This window comes from Rhincodon typus, chromosome 23 (assembly GCF_021869965.1).
Source record: "Rhincodon typus isolate 14 chromosome 23, sRhiTyp1.1, whole genome shotgun sequence".
Taxonomy (NCBI): Eukaryota; Metazoa; Chordata; class Chondrichthyes; order Orectolobiformes; family Rhincodontidae; genus Rhincodon; species Rhincodon typus.
Genome location: NC_063354.1, coordinates 133,243 through 147,771, shown reverse-complemented (window position 1 = coordinate 147,771; position 14,529 = coordinate 133,243). Strand labels below are relative to the sequence as shown.

The 14,529-nt window shown below is 40.6% G+C and overlaps 1 protein-coding gene across 1 annotated transcript; it reads right to left on the bottom strand.

The window, feature by feature from the left end:
- Positions 1–3,662: 3,662 nt before the first annotated feature.
- Positions 3,663–13,597, bottom strand: LOC125485884 ((E3-independent) E2 ubiquitin-conjugating enzyme UBE2O-like). Its single transcript, XM_048611037.1, has 2 exons — positions 13,507–13,597; positions 3,663–5,395 (listed from the first exon to the last, which is right to left on the bottom strand). The coding sequence occupies exon 2, from the start codon at positions 5,295–5,297 to the stop codon at positions 4,659–4,661; it is 639 nt and encodes a 212-aa protein (XP_048466994.1). The 5' UTR covers positions 5,298–5,395; positions 13,507–13,597; the 3' UTR covers positions 3,663–4,658.
- Between the last annotated feature and the right edge of the window lie 932 nt (positions 13,598–14,529).

Sequence of the window (14,529 nt, the reverse complement as noted above, 5' to 3'; positions counted from 1 at the left end):
AATCACAGAATCCCTACAGTGTGGAAGCAGGTCATTTGGCCCATACAGTGCACACTGATCCAACCCTTCAAACAGTATGCCACCCAGATCCAGCCCCAGCCAAAACACCATATCTGGTAACCCTGCATTTCCCATGGCTAATTGACCTAGCCTACACATCCCTGGACACGATGGATAATTTCAACATGCCAATCCACCTAGCCTGCACATCTTCAGACTGTGAGGGGAAACTGGAGCACCCGCAGGAAACCCCCGCAGACACGGGGAGAGCGTGCAAACTGCACAGGCAGTTGCCAGAGACTGGAATCAAACCTGGATCCCTAGTGCCATGCGACAGCAGTGCTAATCAGTGAGCCACCGTGCCATTCTTTAGGGATGGGCAACCAGTGTGGATCTTGCCAGTAATACCCACATCTTAATTTTAAAAAATAAGCCATTTTCAGAGCTCCCATAGCCTCCACAATTGCAGCCTTTGTATCTATCACAGGCCACATGTGGACAGGCACTAAACATATTGTATTCCTTTGAAGCAGCAGCAACACCCTCCCAATCTCTCACTTGCCCAAATACACTCTAGAATATTTTCAAAGACTTCATCATAGCAGAAATTGCTGAAAATTTTCTTACCTGATTAAGGACCAGACATCAACAAACAGCATCAAAGCTGGGGCTCTTTTGTAGCTTGTCTGCATGTCTCAAGAACAAATTCATTAAAATGGACCTCTGTGGTCCAATTTTGGTGTTTTGGGTACGATAGCAGATGGATGGGCTTTGTGGTACCAAGTTAAAATGAGTTCAGCAGTTTCCAGCACAAGAAATGTCCCTCAGAATGGCAAAGACTGTAATAACATTTCAACAGACATGACAAACCTGAATTTTTGACACCAGTGTGCAATTGATATCCAACTGTGGTGGAAAGCTTTTCAAATCCTAGAACACAGGAGTAGAAGTGCTGAGTATTCCAGCTTTATTTTTACCTGTAACTCCAAGTTCCTCATTCTCAAGTACTGATTCCCACCCTTCTTAAAATTTTATCATTAAAATTCTAGCAAATAAAAAATGGACAGTAAGCATTTCATGAAATAGATAAAGAGGAGAAGCCAGAATGAACATGGACCCTTTAGAAAATGAGGTTGGGAAATAGTAAATGAAGAATCAGAAAACACCAAAGAAATTAAATAAATATTTTGTTTCAGTTTTCACAGTACAGAATATCCACAGAATTCTAAAAAATACTAATCTAGCGCCAAAAAGTGGGAAGAAAATGAATGAAACAATAAATAAAAAAAGTACTTGAACTAAAAATAACCAGATCAGTCATGATCTAATTGACTAGTAGAGCAGACTCAAATAGCCTGACTGGCCCGCTTCTGCTATTGCATATTATGGTCTTAAGTCCCCTGGACCTGATATATTGTATCCTAGGACACTAAAGGAATAGCTGAAGAGATAATGGATGCACTGGTAATCTTCCAAGAATCTCTAGAATCTGGACAAGCCCAAGGATCGGAAAATATCCAATGTTACACATATTCAAAAATGGAAGACAAAAAAGTAGTTACTGTAGGCCAGTTAATTTAGCATCTTTCATTGGGAAGATGTCACAGTCAAAAATAAAGAATGTACTTTGAGCATTTAGAAATGCATTATACAAATCAAGCAGTTAGTATAGCCTCATGAAGTAGAAATCATGCCTGACAAATTTATTATAGTACTTTGTGCAGGTGACAAGCTGGATAAAGGGAAACAAGTTGATGTAATATATTTACATTTCAAAGAGGCATTCAATAAGGTACTGCACATAGGGTACATAATAGCCCAGTGTTGGGAGGGGTTTATCAGTGTGGATAGAAAACAGAGTTGGAATAAGGAGGGGCTTTCTCAGGATAGCAACCTCTAACTGGTGAAATGGCACAGGATGTGTTGGGACACCAATTATTTACAATAAATATTGATGACTTAAATGACTGAAGTTAATGTATTGTTGCTAAGTTTGTGTGTGACACATAGGCAGAAAGGCAAGTGGCAAGGATGACAGAGTCTGCAGAGAGAAAAAGACAGATTAGGGGAGTGGGTAAAACCTTGGTAGATGGAATATAATGTGGGAAAATGTGAGGCTATGCACTTTTGCAGGAAGAATAGAGAAGCTGATTTATTTTTTAAAAACGGTGAAAGATTGCAGAAAGCTACAGCACAGGATGATTTGGGAGTGCTTGTGCATAAATCACAAAGCCAGCATTCAAGTTCAGCATGTAATAGAGAAGGCAAATAGAATGTTGGCCTTTATTTTAAATTGAATGGAATATAAACGTGGGAAGGTTTTGCTAAAACTATGTAAGGCACTAGTCAGATCACAAGCAGTGGAACACAGGAAACAGTTTTGTCCCCTAATCCAAGGAAAGTACTGGCAGTGAACCTTTTCTGGACTGCCTCCAATAAGTTGATACCAGGTGTGGACGGACTGTCTTATGGGAGGTTCAATAGATTGGACTTGGAAACTAGAAGAATGAGGGGAAACCTTATTGAAACAGAATCTCAGGGTTTGAAGTGGTTGTTTCCCCTAGAATGTCAAGGGCCAGGAGATATAACGTCAGAGTAATGATCATAAGAAAAAGATGAAGACAGATTCCCCCTCTCAAGGGAAGTGAATCTGTGGAATTCTTTAATTACAGAAAACTATAGAGGCTGTATAATATATTCAAAGTGTATTCAAGGCCGAAATAGACAGCATTTAAATTGAAATGAATCTAGAGTTACGAGGGAAAAGGTAGTGAAGTTGGAGTTGGGGATTATCAAATTAGCCATGATCGCAATGAAAGCAGAGTTGACTTGGTGGGCCAAATAGCTTACTTCAGGTCCTACATACAATGGTCTTACAGAAACACGTTTCCCGATAAGAACAGTTCAGATCCTGACTAGTCCATGAAAATAATGAATCCCAGATTTCTGATGAATGATTCAGTTACCAGATGGAGTAGTTTTTCCTTTAACTAATTTATCAAAACTACAATAGAGATTTTCACAATTAAGGTCACTTTAATTCCCTCTCTTCCAAAGGGGATGGTCCTAAATTTTCCAACCTTTCCTTATAAACAGAATTCCTTAAAGTCAGGCATTATTACAGCAAATCTCCTGTACCCAGTCTTTCCTTCGATGCCATGTCCAAAAGCACAACACTCCAAGGCCTAAAAATAACTTAAGGTCCAGCATGATCGCTATTTTATATTCTATTCCTCAAATTTATAAACCAAAAAAAGCCTATATTTTTAAGTCATCTTATCAATTTTTCCTGCCACTTAGTGCAGGAAGAGTATTACTGGGAATAAATGAGAAAGTGCTTGAAATTACAACTGATAAGTGACTAAAAGTTTGATGATGCCAGATACAGACCTTGACCTGACCGATCATCACAAAATCAAAAGCGGTGAAATATGGGTAAAACTGAATACTGTTGGCCCAGTTTCAAAAGTTGCCTATGGGCAAGGGCTTAAGGCAGCAGAATAACGAGGGAAAAAAAGAGAACCAAGATTGGAAAAGTGTGGCACTCAAAAGATGAAATTAGAAGCCTATATTCTTGGGATACGTATGTATAAAATAAGAGTGGAACTGAAGAAGGGAAACATTTTGGAGATAATAGAAATTGCTTTGGGCAGATGTTCCACAATGCATTTACACAATGGGGAGTCACTGCAAGACTGTTAATGGGAGATTTCAATTGAACTCCATTGAGAAAAATCAATTCAATTCTACATGTACATTAACACGACAGATTCATGGGCAAATTGCTGAGAATATCCTGCTTTACAACATCACATCCCATGCAAAAGACTAGACCAGCAAAATCCCCTTATAATGCAACAAATAGGTTTGTATACACCAATGTATAGCAGTTGGGTGGATAAATACATCAGTGTTAGACACTGAAAGACAGCAACGTTGGAAGGATTTTATAAATAAAAACGGCATACTTTCATTGACCTAAATGAAAGTTACATCATGCAATACAGCAGCTTTCTTTTATTTAAGGTGGGGCTTGTCAATGCAGTCAACGGATTTCGATGCACGTCCAACTCAGCATATACTTTGTTTTATTTTCATATTACCGGGCAGTATCTGTAGACATAGTACTGAATAAAGCCAAGGTGTGAAAACCCTTATCCAGTGACATCCTTAATTGTAATTAAATTTAATTGTAAAGTTGTATATTACACTGGCATAAGGCAACTGAAAATAAATTAAAAAAACAAACAAACAATCAGGGACAATTTCTACATGAATAAGAAGCAACCAAGCATTCTGAACTTAATTCGAGCCCACACCTGTACACATTTAAATCTGGATTAAATACTGTATACATCTCAAGCTACAAATTCAGATTTAATGTTATTGAGTGAAACATTTATCAATGTAATTTTTACATCTTTTATGGGCATCAGTTTGCAGCCATTCTAAGGCCAGAGATGCAGTTCACCATACGTATCATGCTTTAAAATGCTCAGGCTGGGCCTTCTTTTCTCCCGACATGATGTTCATTCATCTTACTCCAATCCATTTACAAAAAGTGAGCAGCCTTGATTTGCTCATGACTCTTTGCTTTAATATTACACAATTATCAAAAGTCTAGAAAATTTCGTAAACCTGTGGCATAGATTTGGTGCTCATCTCTCCTCTCTTTTTTCTGGAATTCCAGACTTGATTAAGGTTGCTTTGTACTTCTGCAGGCAGCCACAGATGCTTTTTACAAACCCTTTAGAGAGAGGGAAAAGTGGGAAACCTATGTCAGGGTAACCACGCTTCTCTGGGAGGAAGCTCCTGTAACTCTTTCGCCTTTTTTTTGGCCTGACAATAGCTTGTGATGATCCCTTCTGCTCCAGGGTTAGGGAGCAAGTTTCAGCAGGTTGCTGCTCAGTAGAATCAGTCTCCAGACAGATATTTTCATCTGAACCCCCTTCTGCTAACTTCTGTGGCTTACTACTCACATGATCTTCAGAATTTTCCATACCAGGCTCTTTAGCAGCTTGAACAGATTCAACAACAATTTGTGCTGCAGATGGACAGAAACCATCCACTCGACTGTCTGCTGCATCAGAAGAGGAGATCGGAATTGACTCATCTTCAGCACTATTGCCAAGTTCAATGCTTCTTTGGATCATTTCATTGATTTCCAGCCAAGACTCCATTCTGTACAGAAGTCGCCATCCATTGGTGTAGAAGTGCTCTTTTATTTCTTGTTCAAAAATTTCCACAGGTTTCTGAATGAGCTGAGTCATAGATTGCACCAGTTTTATAAGGGCCATCTCATTGTAACAGCGACTGTTCTCATAGCCCTCCTGAAGACCACGATCACTGTCAAATCCAGCCTCATTATAATAGGGTTCATTCACTAGGATCAGACCTGGAAAGTCAATCATGGAAATTTTCAAAATTATATTGAGAAAGCAAAACATAGCTTAAACATCAACTGATAGCCTGTGTTTACAATATGTTGCTGGATCAAGAATGGAAGATTCTAATGTCAAATTTACAAAGATCCAACAGAATTAAAAGGGGACAATGTAATCTACTGATCTGTGCCAACTTTTGTGATGATGTCTAACAGAGTCATATACAGCACGGAAGAGGCCCTTTGTCCCATCAAATCTATGCTGTCCTATCTACTGTAAACTTTTCAGCCTGTGCTTTGCTACACACCTTGGGAAAAGTATATACTTTCTATATTAGTTACATGGCTCAGCTACTTCAATTTCTGTTCCGGAATATTTAAGGGACTTTGGAGGCAGTGTGGGAATTCAGTGTAGAAAGGAACAGGTGTTTTTTTGCTTAGAGTTAGCAGGAACTGCAGATGCTGGAGTCAGCGATAACAGTACGGAGCTGGAGGAACACAGCAGGCCAGGCAGCGTCAGAGGGGCAGGAACGTAGACATGTCGGGTTGGGGACCCTCGTCAGACATGGGGTGGGGGGAGGGGGCTGAGAGAGAGAGAGAGAGAGAGAGAGAGGTGGGTGGGATGGTGATAGGTGAGTGCAGGTAGGCAGTGGAGGGGATTGTTCAGTGAGGTGGGAGAGAAGATGGACAGATTGTCAGGTCAAGGAAGCGAGGATGAGAGGGAGGGTTGGTCATGGGATTAGGCCGGGGTTGGGGAGGTTTTAAAACTGGTGAATTCTATACTTAGGCTATCGGGCTGTAGGCCCCCCGAGGTGGAATATGAGGTGTAGCTCCTCCAGTTTGCGGTGGAGGCCCAGGATGGACACATCACCCAAAGAGAGTGGGAGGGGGAGTTAAAATGGTTGGCAAATCAGAAGGTGTTCTCGTTTGTCGCATACAGAGTGCAGATGCTCTATAAAACAGTCTCCGAGTCTACACTTGGCCTCACCGATATAGAGGCGGCCACACCGGGAGCAGCGGATACAGTAGACTAAGTTGACAGATGTGCAGGTGAACCCCTGTCTGCTATGGAAGGTTTGTTTTGTGCCTTGAGTAGGGGTTGGGGGGAGGTATGGGGCAGGTGTAGCACTTCCTGCGGTTGCAGGGGATGGTTAGGGTTCGTGGGTGTGTGGAGTGGACGAGGGAGTTGGAGAGAACGATCCTTACGGAAGGTCGACAGGAGTGGGGACGGAAATATCTCTTTGGTTGTGGGGTCGGATTGTAGGTGGCGGAAGTGGCAGAGAATGATACGTTGGAAACGGAGGTTGGTGGGGTGATACAAGAGGACAAGCGGGATTTTGTCTTTATTTTGTTGGGGGGTGTGGGTTTGAGGGCAGAAGTGCGGGAAATGCAAGAGATGCAGTTGAGGGCATTTTCGATCACCGGGGTAAGGGCGGGTGGGGTAGTTATGGTCCTCCTGTTTCAAGGACATCTGGGATGTGTGGGAATGGAACGCCCCATTTGTCAGCAGACGCGGCAGAGGTGGAGGAACTGGGAGTAGGGAATCGCATTCTTGAAGGAAGGTGGGTGAGAGGTGTAGTCCAGGGAGCTGTGGGAGTTGGTGGGTTGAAATAGATGTCAGTTTCGAGGCAGTCATCAGAGATGGAGACAAAGAGGTCCAGGAAGCAGAGGGAGGTAACGGTGATGGTCCAGTGAATTTAAAGTTTGGAGTGAAATGCGTTAGTAAAGTTGATGAACTGTTCAAGCTCCTCATGGGAGCACAAGACAGCGTGGGGGATAGTGCCAGTGTAACAGTGGAAGAAGGACTGTTCCATGTATCCTACAAAGAGGCAGGCATAGCTTGGGCCCATGCGGGTGCCCATGGCCATCCCCTTAATCTGTAGGAAGTGGGCTTGCTTTCTTGGCTCGTTGCTTCCAAGGTTTTTCTTTAAAAAAACAGGATAAGTTGAAGCCCAGGATTGGGGGCCCAGCATAAAACAAAGTGACCCAGGAAAACCACAAGTGAATTGGCTCGTAATAGCTGCTAATTTGACTATCCAGAACAAAGAACACTACAGCACAGGAACAAGTCCTTTGGCCTACCCAACCTGTGCCAACTAAAGACCCTTTGCTTCTACATGGTCCGTATACCTCTATTCCCTGTCTCTTCACGTACCTGTCAAGATGCATTTTAAAATGTTGCCATTGTATCTGTTTCTACCACTTCCTCTGGCAGTGCATTCTAGGCTCTTACCACCCTCTGTATAAAAAACAACTTGCCTCTTGCATCTCCTTTAAACTTATCCACTTTTACCTTAAAGTTATGTCCCCTAGTAATTGACATTTCTACGCTGGGGGGAGAAAACTTCAACTATCCATTCAATCCAATACCTCAATTTTGTAAACTTCTATCAGATCACCCTCCAGCCTCTAAGGTTCAAGTGAAAATAGAGTTTATCCAAACTCTCCTCATTGCTAATACCCTCCAAACAAGGCAACCTCCTGGTAAATGGAATCTGTACCCTCTCCAAAGCCTCCATTTCCTTCTGGTAGTGTAGTGACCAGAACTGTACACAATATTCCAAAGATAGCCTTACTGAGTTCTATACAGCTGCTACATAACTTGCCAATTTTTATACTCTATGCCCGAACAATGAAGCCATGCATTCCATAGGCCTTTTTGATCACCTTATCCATTTATGCTGCTACTTCCAAGGAACTGCGGACCTGCATGCCTAGATCCCTTTGTATGTTAAATGCTTCTAAGGGTTTTAAGGGATTAACAAAAAATGCAATTAGAGTATGAAGGCAAGTTGGCTAGAAATGTACAAGTGGATATCAACAGTTTCTAAAGGTATTTTAAAAAGTGTTGGTCCTCGAGAGGCACAGAATGGGGGAAATTAACAGTAGATAAATAGCAGTTGAATTAGTCAAATATTTTGCTTCTATCTTCACTAGAGGACACAAAACAATTCCAGTAATAGCTGTAAATCATAAGGTTGAAGAGACGAACTTGGTGATATTACAATTAGTGGGGAGGCAGAACAAAGTAAACTGACAGAGCCGTGGATTGTCAAATTTCTAAGTTCTGACAGATTTCATCTTAGCGTCCTACAAGAGGGGGATCATGTGGTCATAGGTAATTAGTTTTCTAAATTTTGCTAGACTCTGGAAAAGATTTCAAAGGTGAAGTAGTAAATATTCAAGGAGGTGGGAGATGGAATACAGGAAACTATAGGCCAGTTAGTTTGACAGCTGTCGTTCGGAAAAGTTAGAATTGATTATAAAGGAGGCTATAGTTGGTTGCTTAGAGAAAAAAAAAAATCAAGGATGTTGAGAAGAGTCAACAGAGTTTCCAAGTAAAATCATGTTAACCGATTTATTGGAGCTCCTTCAATGAGTAACATGTGGATAAAGGGAAACCTGTAGACAACTGCACTTGGATTTTCATGAGGCATTTGACAAGGCACCATATTAAAAGGCTCACGTGAAATGTAAAGCTCTTGTTAAAGGGATAACATATTAGCATGGACAGAAGACTAGCTGGTTGGTTAAAAACTGCATAAATGGGTCTTTCATACATCGAGTGGAAGTTGTGCTGTAACATTTCTCACAGTTTATTAAGTGTTTATATTTTTAAGGTTACAAGCATTCTACCTGCTAAAATAGACAAAGTTATTTGCACATCTCAGAAGACTAGGGGCCTATTTGGTAGCAGCACTATGTACGCCACATATAGTAGTGACCAGAAGTGGGCACTAATAATTTATTCACTCGATAATGGGAAATTTTCACACCCATTGTTATTTGCTGCCCAAGGATTATATACTGCATTCAAGTTGATATTTTGTCCAAATGAAATGCAGGACTTAATTTGCATCCAGCTGTCCAAGTGATCTATTTCTGGATTCAGTTTTCCACACTCAGTCAGCACTGGATGTGATAGCATTACAGTTAGGCTGTACAAACAAACATTTAGTAGAATGGACATTTCTTGAACCTGTCGTCTTTTGAACATTGATTTGGTGGACTGTATCTGAACAGAACCCACCTTGTCTTTTCCACAACCATAAGTTTGAACGGAGTATCCCTCACACACCTTCATGTCCACACTCGTCATAGTTTGGTGTAAAAGGGAAATATTTTGATATAAGTCCACAATACTGTCTTTTCCAAATTCATTATCTGTTATCTTCACAATTGCAGTCTAATCAAATGCATGTCACTATCATAATTCCACTTCTGGAAATCTGCTTTACAGATGGTCACATTGCAGTTGACTAAATTGAAGGATTGCAGCAGTGTCCACATCATTGTCAAGGGCAGCCAGAACCTTAACTTTATCACTCCAATAAATGCATTCTCCTAGATAAAGTGTCTTGGTTTACTGATCTTGGCCTTTGCAAATTGCATAGCTTCAATAGTCAGCAAAAAGCTTCTTTGCAAGAATTTGCACAGGGATGCCAATTCACCAAAGACATTATTCAGAGCTCTTAATTCAATGCAATATTGTGGCTTAAGAATTTTCAGGCATTTTATCGTATTGTTGCACTTATTCACTTGGTCTGTGCGCAATACTCGTCAAATTGTTGCAGTTTCATATTAATGCATTCATGTGAAAGCATCTCAATAGTCACCTCATTTCATTCAGTGGCATTTAGACTGTATCATACTGACTTTGTAAAAATCTTCACATTGTCCTTTCTTCATGGTTCATTTGCTGAAAATTGCATACATTTGTCTTAGAAACATTTCAAGACCTTGTACAATTGGTACCTATTTGCACTCAAACATCTATTCCCAGGTCTTCTCTGAGCTACACAATACTGTTAGGACAAACATTAGATTGTGTGTTGCAAGCTTGCGGCTAATCCATTTTTCTTCCCCAGCATAACAGAAGAGCTGTCTGATGTATATATCACCATCTCCTGTAAATCTACGTCACCGTTAATGAAACATTTCTTGATTGCTGTCATAATAGATGCATTGTCACAAGCAGTCAGTTTCAAAATTCCTAGGAGTCTTGTAATCAAGTTCAGATTCTGGTCGAAACGATGTACATAGTCAACTTTTTTTAGTATACTGAAACATCCATTATTTCATCCATTATCAATATATGAAAATGTGATTTTCACAATTCATCCAAGAACTGTCTATAAATTACAAAGTCAATCCTCTACAAATTTGATGACACCATTCTTACAGCAATTAATGCAACAATGTCATTCACTACATGATCATGTAAAGTCTTGCACAGAAAGCATGGTGTATTCATCTTTATCACAAGTATATTTTAAGAGGAGAAATTTCCACCATATCAGGATTGGTCCTTTTGTTCTCTGTATGCTCCATCGTAATCTCAACCTCCTGGCGTTTCAGTGAGGATTCATAAAATTTCTCATTTGCTTTAGCTTTGTAAACTAATAACAGTAACCACATATACCATTTGGCTCAAATGTTGCTTTAGGTAGTCTACTTCCCAATCCTGTCCCAGAAAACTCACACCCAGCATTTGCTTTAGGGCAAATAGTGCATATAACATCTGTTGCACGATAAGCAAAAATCTCATTAAACATATGTTGTGTTTATGTTGTAGATGGCATCTCTGTTTCAACGACCTCAAAAAGCCACTCCCTTTTGAAATTATTAACAGGGCTTGAAGACTCATGTGCTTTTCTTTTGAACACATTTTAAACTTAGCAAAGGAACAAAAGCTTTAAAATATGACAGAAATGCAACTTGCTACTTGCATCATTTGTTAACCCTTCTCAATTGGCCACATCCTTCCCAGACCTTGTGCCCAATCCTCCTGGTCACTGCTGAGAAGACTAAACAGCCTACTTCTGACTCTGTTCCTACTGCTTTTAACTTGAATCCCTGACTGGAAATTATATGACCAGGCTTCTTTTCTTGTCCAGAGTATGTTTTGATGATCACAAGTTTTTTACAATCCATCTGGTGCTGGAAGCAGCTGCATGAGTAGTGACTTCAGAAAGCCTGGGCTTTGTTCTGGAGAATCCTGGTATTAACAGGCCATCCGTATGCTCCTGTCAGGATCATCCTGCATGAAGATTGAGGATTTCTTCATTGCTTGATCCTGCACGGACGATTATGGGACGTGTGCCGTTTCAATTTCCTGGTGTGCAGCCCCACATATGCAGCTTTACAGGGAACACAGGTCCCTACCCTTGGGCGAGGAGGCCCAGGTTCACAACCAACCAGCTCCAGTGTGTACTAACATTTCTGAACATCGCTGATTAGAACACATCTAGATGAGGGCAACAAAGGCATGGCATCTATATTTACAAGTGACACAATGATAGGTCGTAAAGTACATTGCGAACAGGACATAAAAGTACACAGATAGATACAGATTGGTTCAATGAGCTGCCAGAAATTTGGTAAATGGAGTATTAAGAAAATATGATGCTCACTTTGGGGAAAAAAGAATACAAAAGCAGAGTATTATTTAAATAGTGTGTAACCGCGGAATTCCAAGATGTAAAGGGACCTGTGTGCTCTAGTTCATGGATTGTAAAAAGGTCAGTGTGCAGGCATAGTAGCAGCTATTGCAAGAGCTATTGAACATAAAGTAAGGATGTTATGCTTCAGTTATACAGGGCATTGATGCAATTTTGGTTTCATTTTTCAAACAAAAAAGGATGTAAGTGTACTGGAAGTCATTCTCAGGTAATTTACTAGATTGATACATGGAATAAGCAAGTTATCTTATGATAACTGAACTCGTTTCCACAAGTTTAGAAGAGTGACAGGTAATGGATTGGAATATTTAACATCCTGAAAAGTCTTGACAAGGTGGATGTGGAAAGAATGCTTCCTTTTGTGGGTTAGTCCAGCAGTAGAGGTCACCCTTTTAGGATAGAGGAATGGAAATTTATCTTCTGAGTGCGTGGCTTTTGAACTCTGCCTCAGATAAGTCATTAAAGGAGAAGTCACTGAATATTTTAAGATGGCGATAGATAGATTCTTGTCAGGCAAGGATATCAAAGGGCTTTGGGGTAGATGAGAATGTGGAATTTGAAAGACAACCAGATCAGCTATGACCTTATCAAACTGTGGAGCAAGCAAGAGGGGTTGAACAGTCTACATTTGCTCCTAATTTGAAATTACATGCAAGACCTGAAGATATAGGAGCACATTAAGACCTTTTGGCCCATCCAGCCTTCTGTTAAACAATAACAGCTGATACATTTCTCAGTTCCATTCTCCTGCCTTTTCCCAATAATGCTTGATCCCCTTACTAATCAAGAACCTATCTCTGTCTTAAATACACTCAATGAGTTGGCCTCGATAGCTTTCTGTGGCAATGAGTTCCATAGATTCACCACTCTCTGGCTGATGAAATTCCTCCTCTTCTCAGTGAAGGAAATGGAGGCTGTGCCCTCAAGTCCTAGTCTCTCCTACTAGTGACAACATCTCCATATCCACTCTAGCCAGCTTCTCAGTATTCGACACGTTTCAATGAGATGCCCCCTCATCCTTCTAAACTCCATTGAGTACTGACCCAGAGTCCTCAAACTCTTTTCATATGGCAAGCCTTTCATCCCCAGGATCATTCTTGTGAACCTGCTCCAGATCCCCTCCAAGGCCAGCACATTGTTCTTTAGATACGGGGCACAAAACTACTCACTGATGTTTTGTGATTCATGTGCCAAGACACCAAAATCTGAGCGCCCTACAAGAGGGGCATCTCAATACATTTGCTCCTAATTTGAAATTACATGCAAGACCTTAAGATATAGGACCACATTAAGACCTTTTGGCCCACGTACATGAGCTCTGTACCAGAGTTCTGCAATCTCCTACCATTTAAATAATAGGCTGCTCTTCTAACCAAAGTGAATCAGTTCACATTTGCTGCCATTACAGACCATCTGCCAAATTTTTGTCCACACACTCAACCTATCTACATCCCATTGATAACTTACTTTCCTATCCTGAAGTCACTGCCAAGTTCAAAGCAACAATTAAGTTGGATGAAAAATCACAAGCGGAGGAAACGAATATAATCAGGAAATCCTTCCTTTTACTCAAAATCCAGCAAACTAGCAACACCGATTTGATGTATTATGAAAAGCAAACTGTCAAAATACAAGTAGTTCAAAATTTTGTTTAGCACAAACCTTGGATCGATATCAGCACTTGCAAAAGACTGGATTTACTTGTCCACCTCTCAGTTCCCTAGACCAAAAAGGAAATTAAGTTATTGCATGGTGAGAAAGAGAGCAAATTAAAACATTTCTTCAGATGAAATGGATTAGAATAATACTCTGCTGATGTGTAGAGCGCTCTTTTTTTGAATACAATTTTGTTTTATTTAGCAGCATTATAACAAATTCACAAGGAGGAGAAAGGTTCTCATTATAACAATATTACTGCTGACAACAAGCACATGGGTATCAAAAGAATAATTTACAAAACCATTAGGATGGCTTGATCAACCAAAAGCAGTCAGTTAGGGTCCTGGAGAGAACAAGCCAGAGCTCTAGAATTGAGGGCAGATGTCAGTGAGAATGGGCAAGTATGCCATAAAGACCGAGCGAGTCTGCACCAAAGGTGAACTACCTTTGAGAAGACAGCCCTCTTCATCTTCACTAAGACCACATGACACTGATTCCCACTCAGCTCCTCAACCTCATCTAAGATTCATCCAGAAAGAAAAACATTCTTAGTATTTTCCCGGTTAACCAAATCCCCTCTCATTTCTAGAATCTAATAAGCATTGGTCCAACCTACTCAAGTTTTCTTCACAAGAGAACACCTTATTCCCAGGAATCAACGTTCGTCAACATTTTATGAATTAGCTCCAATGTAGATACCGTCTGAGTCATCAGCCTGTAGGCAGGTCCAGTCCTCAGCACTATGATTGCCACCACACGCAGGGCAAGGAGGGAGATCTAAATTCCATGCCAACCAAAATGGGGATCAAACCTGTGCGCTAGGCACCAATCTGATCCATACTGGTCACGCAGTCAGCTGAGTCAGCTAACCGCTTTCAGTATGGTGGCAGAGATGTAATATTACTGGACTAATAATCCAAAGGTTCAGGCTGATGCTGTAAGGACATGGGCTCAAATCCCATTCACGGCAGCTGATGGAAATTTAAATTCAATGCGTAAATCTGGAATTTAAAGCTAGTCTCAATA

What these genes read in the sequence shown, in the direction of transcription:
- LOC125485884 (XM_048611037.1), bottom strand. Translation starts at nt 5,297, where the DNA reads ATGGCCCTTATAAAACTGGTGCAATCTATGACTCAGCTCATTCAGAAA.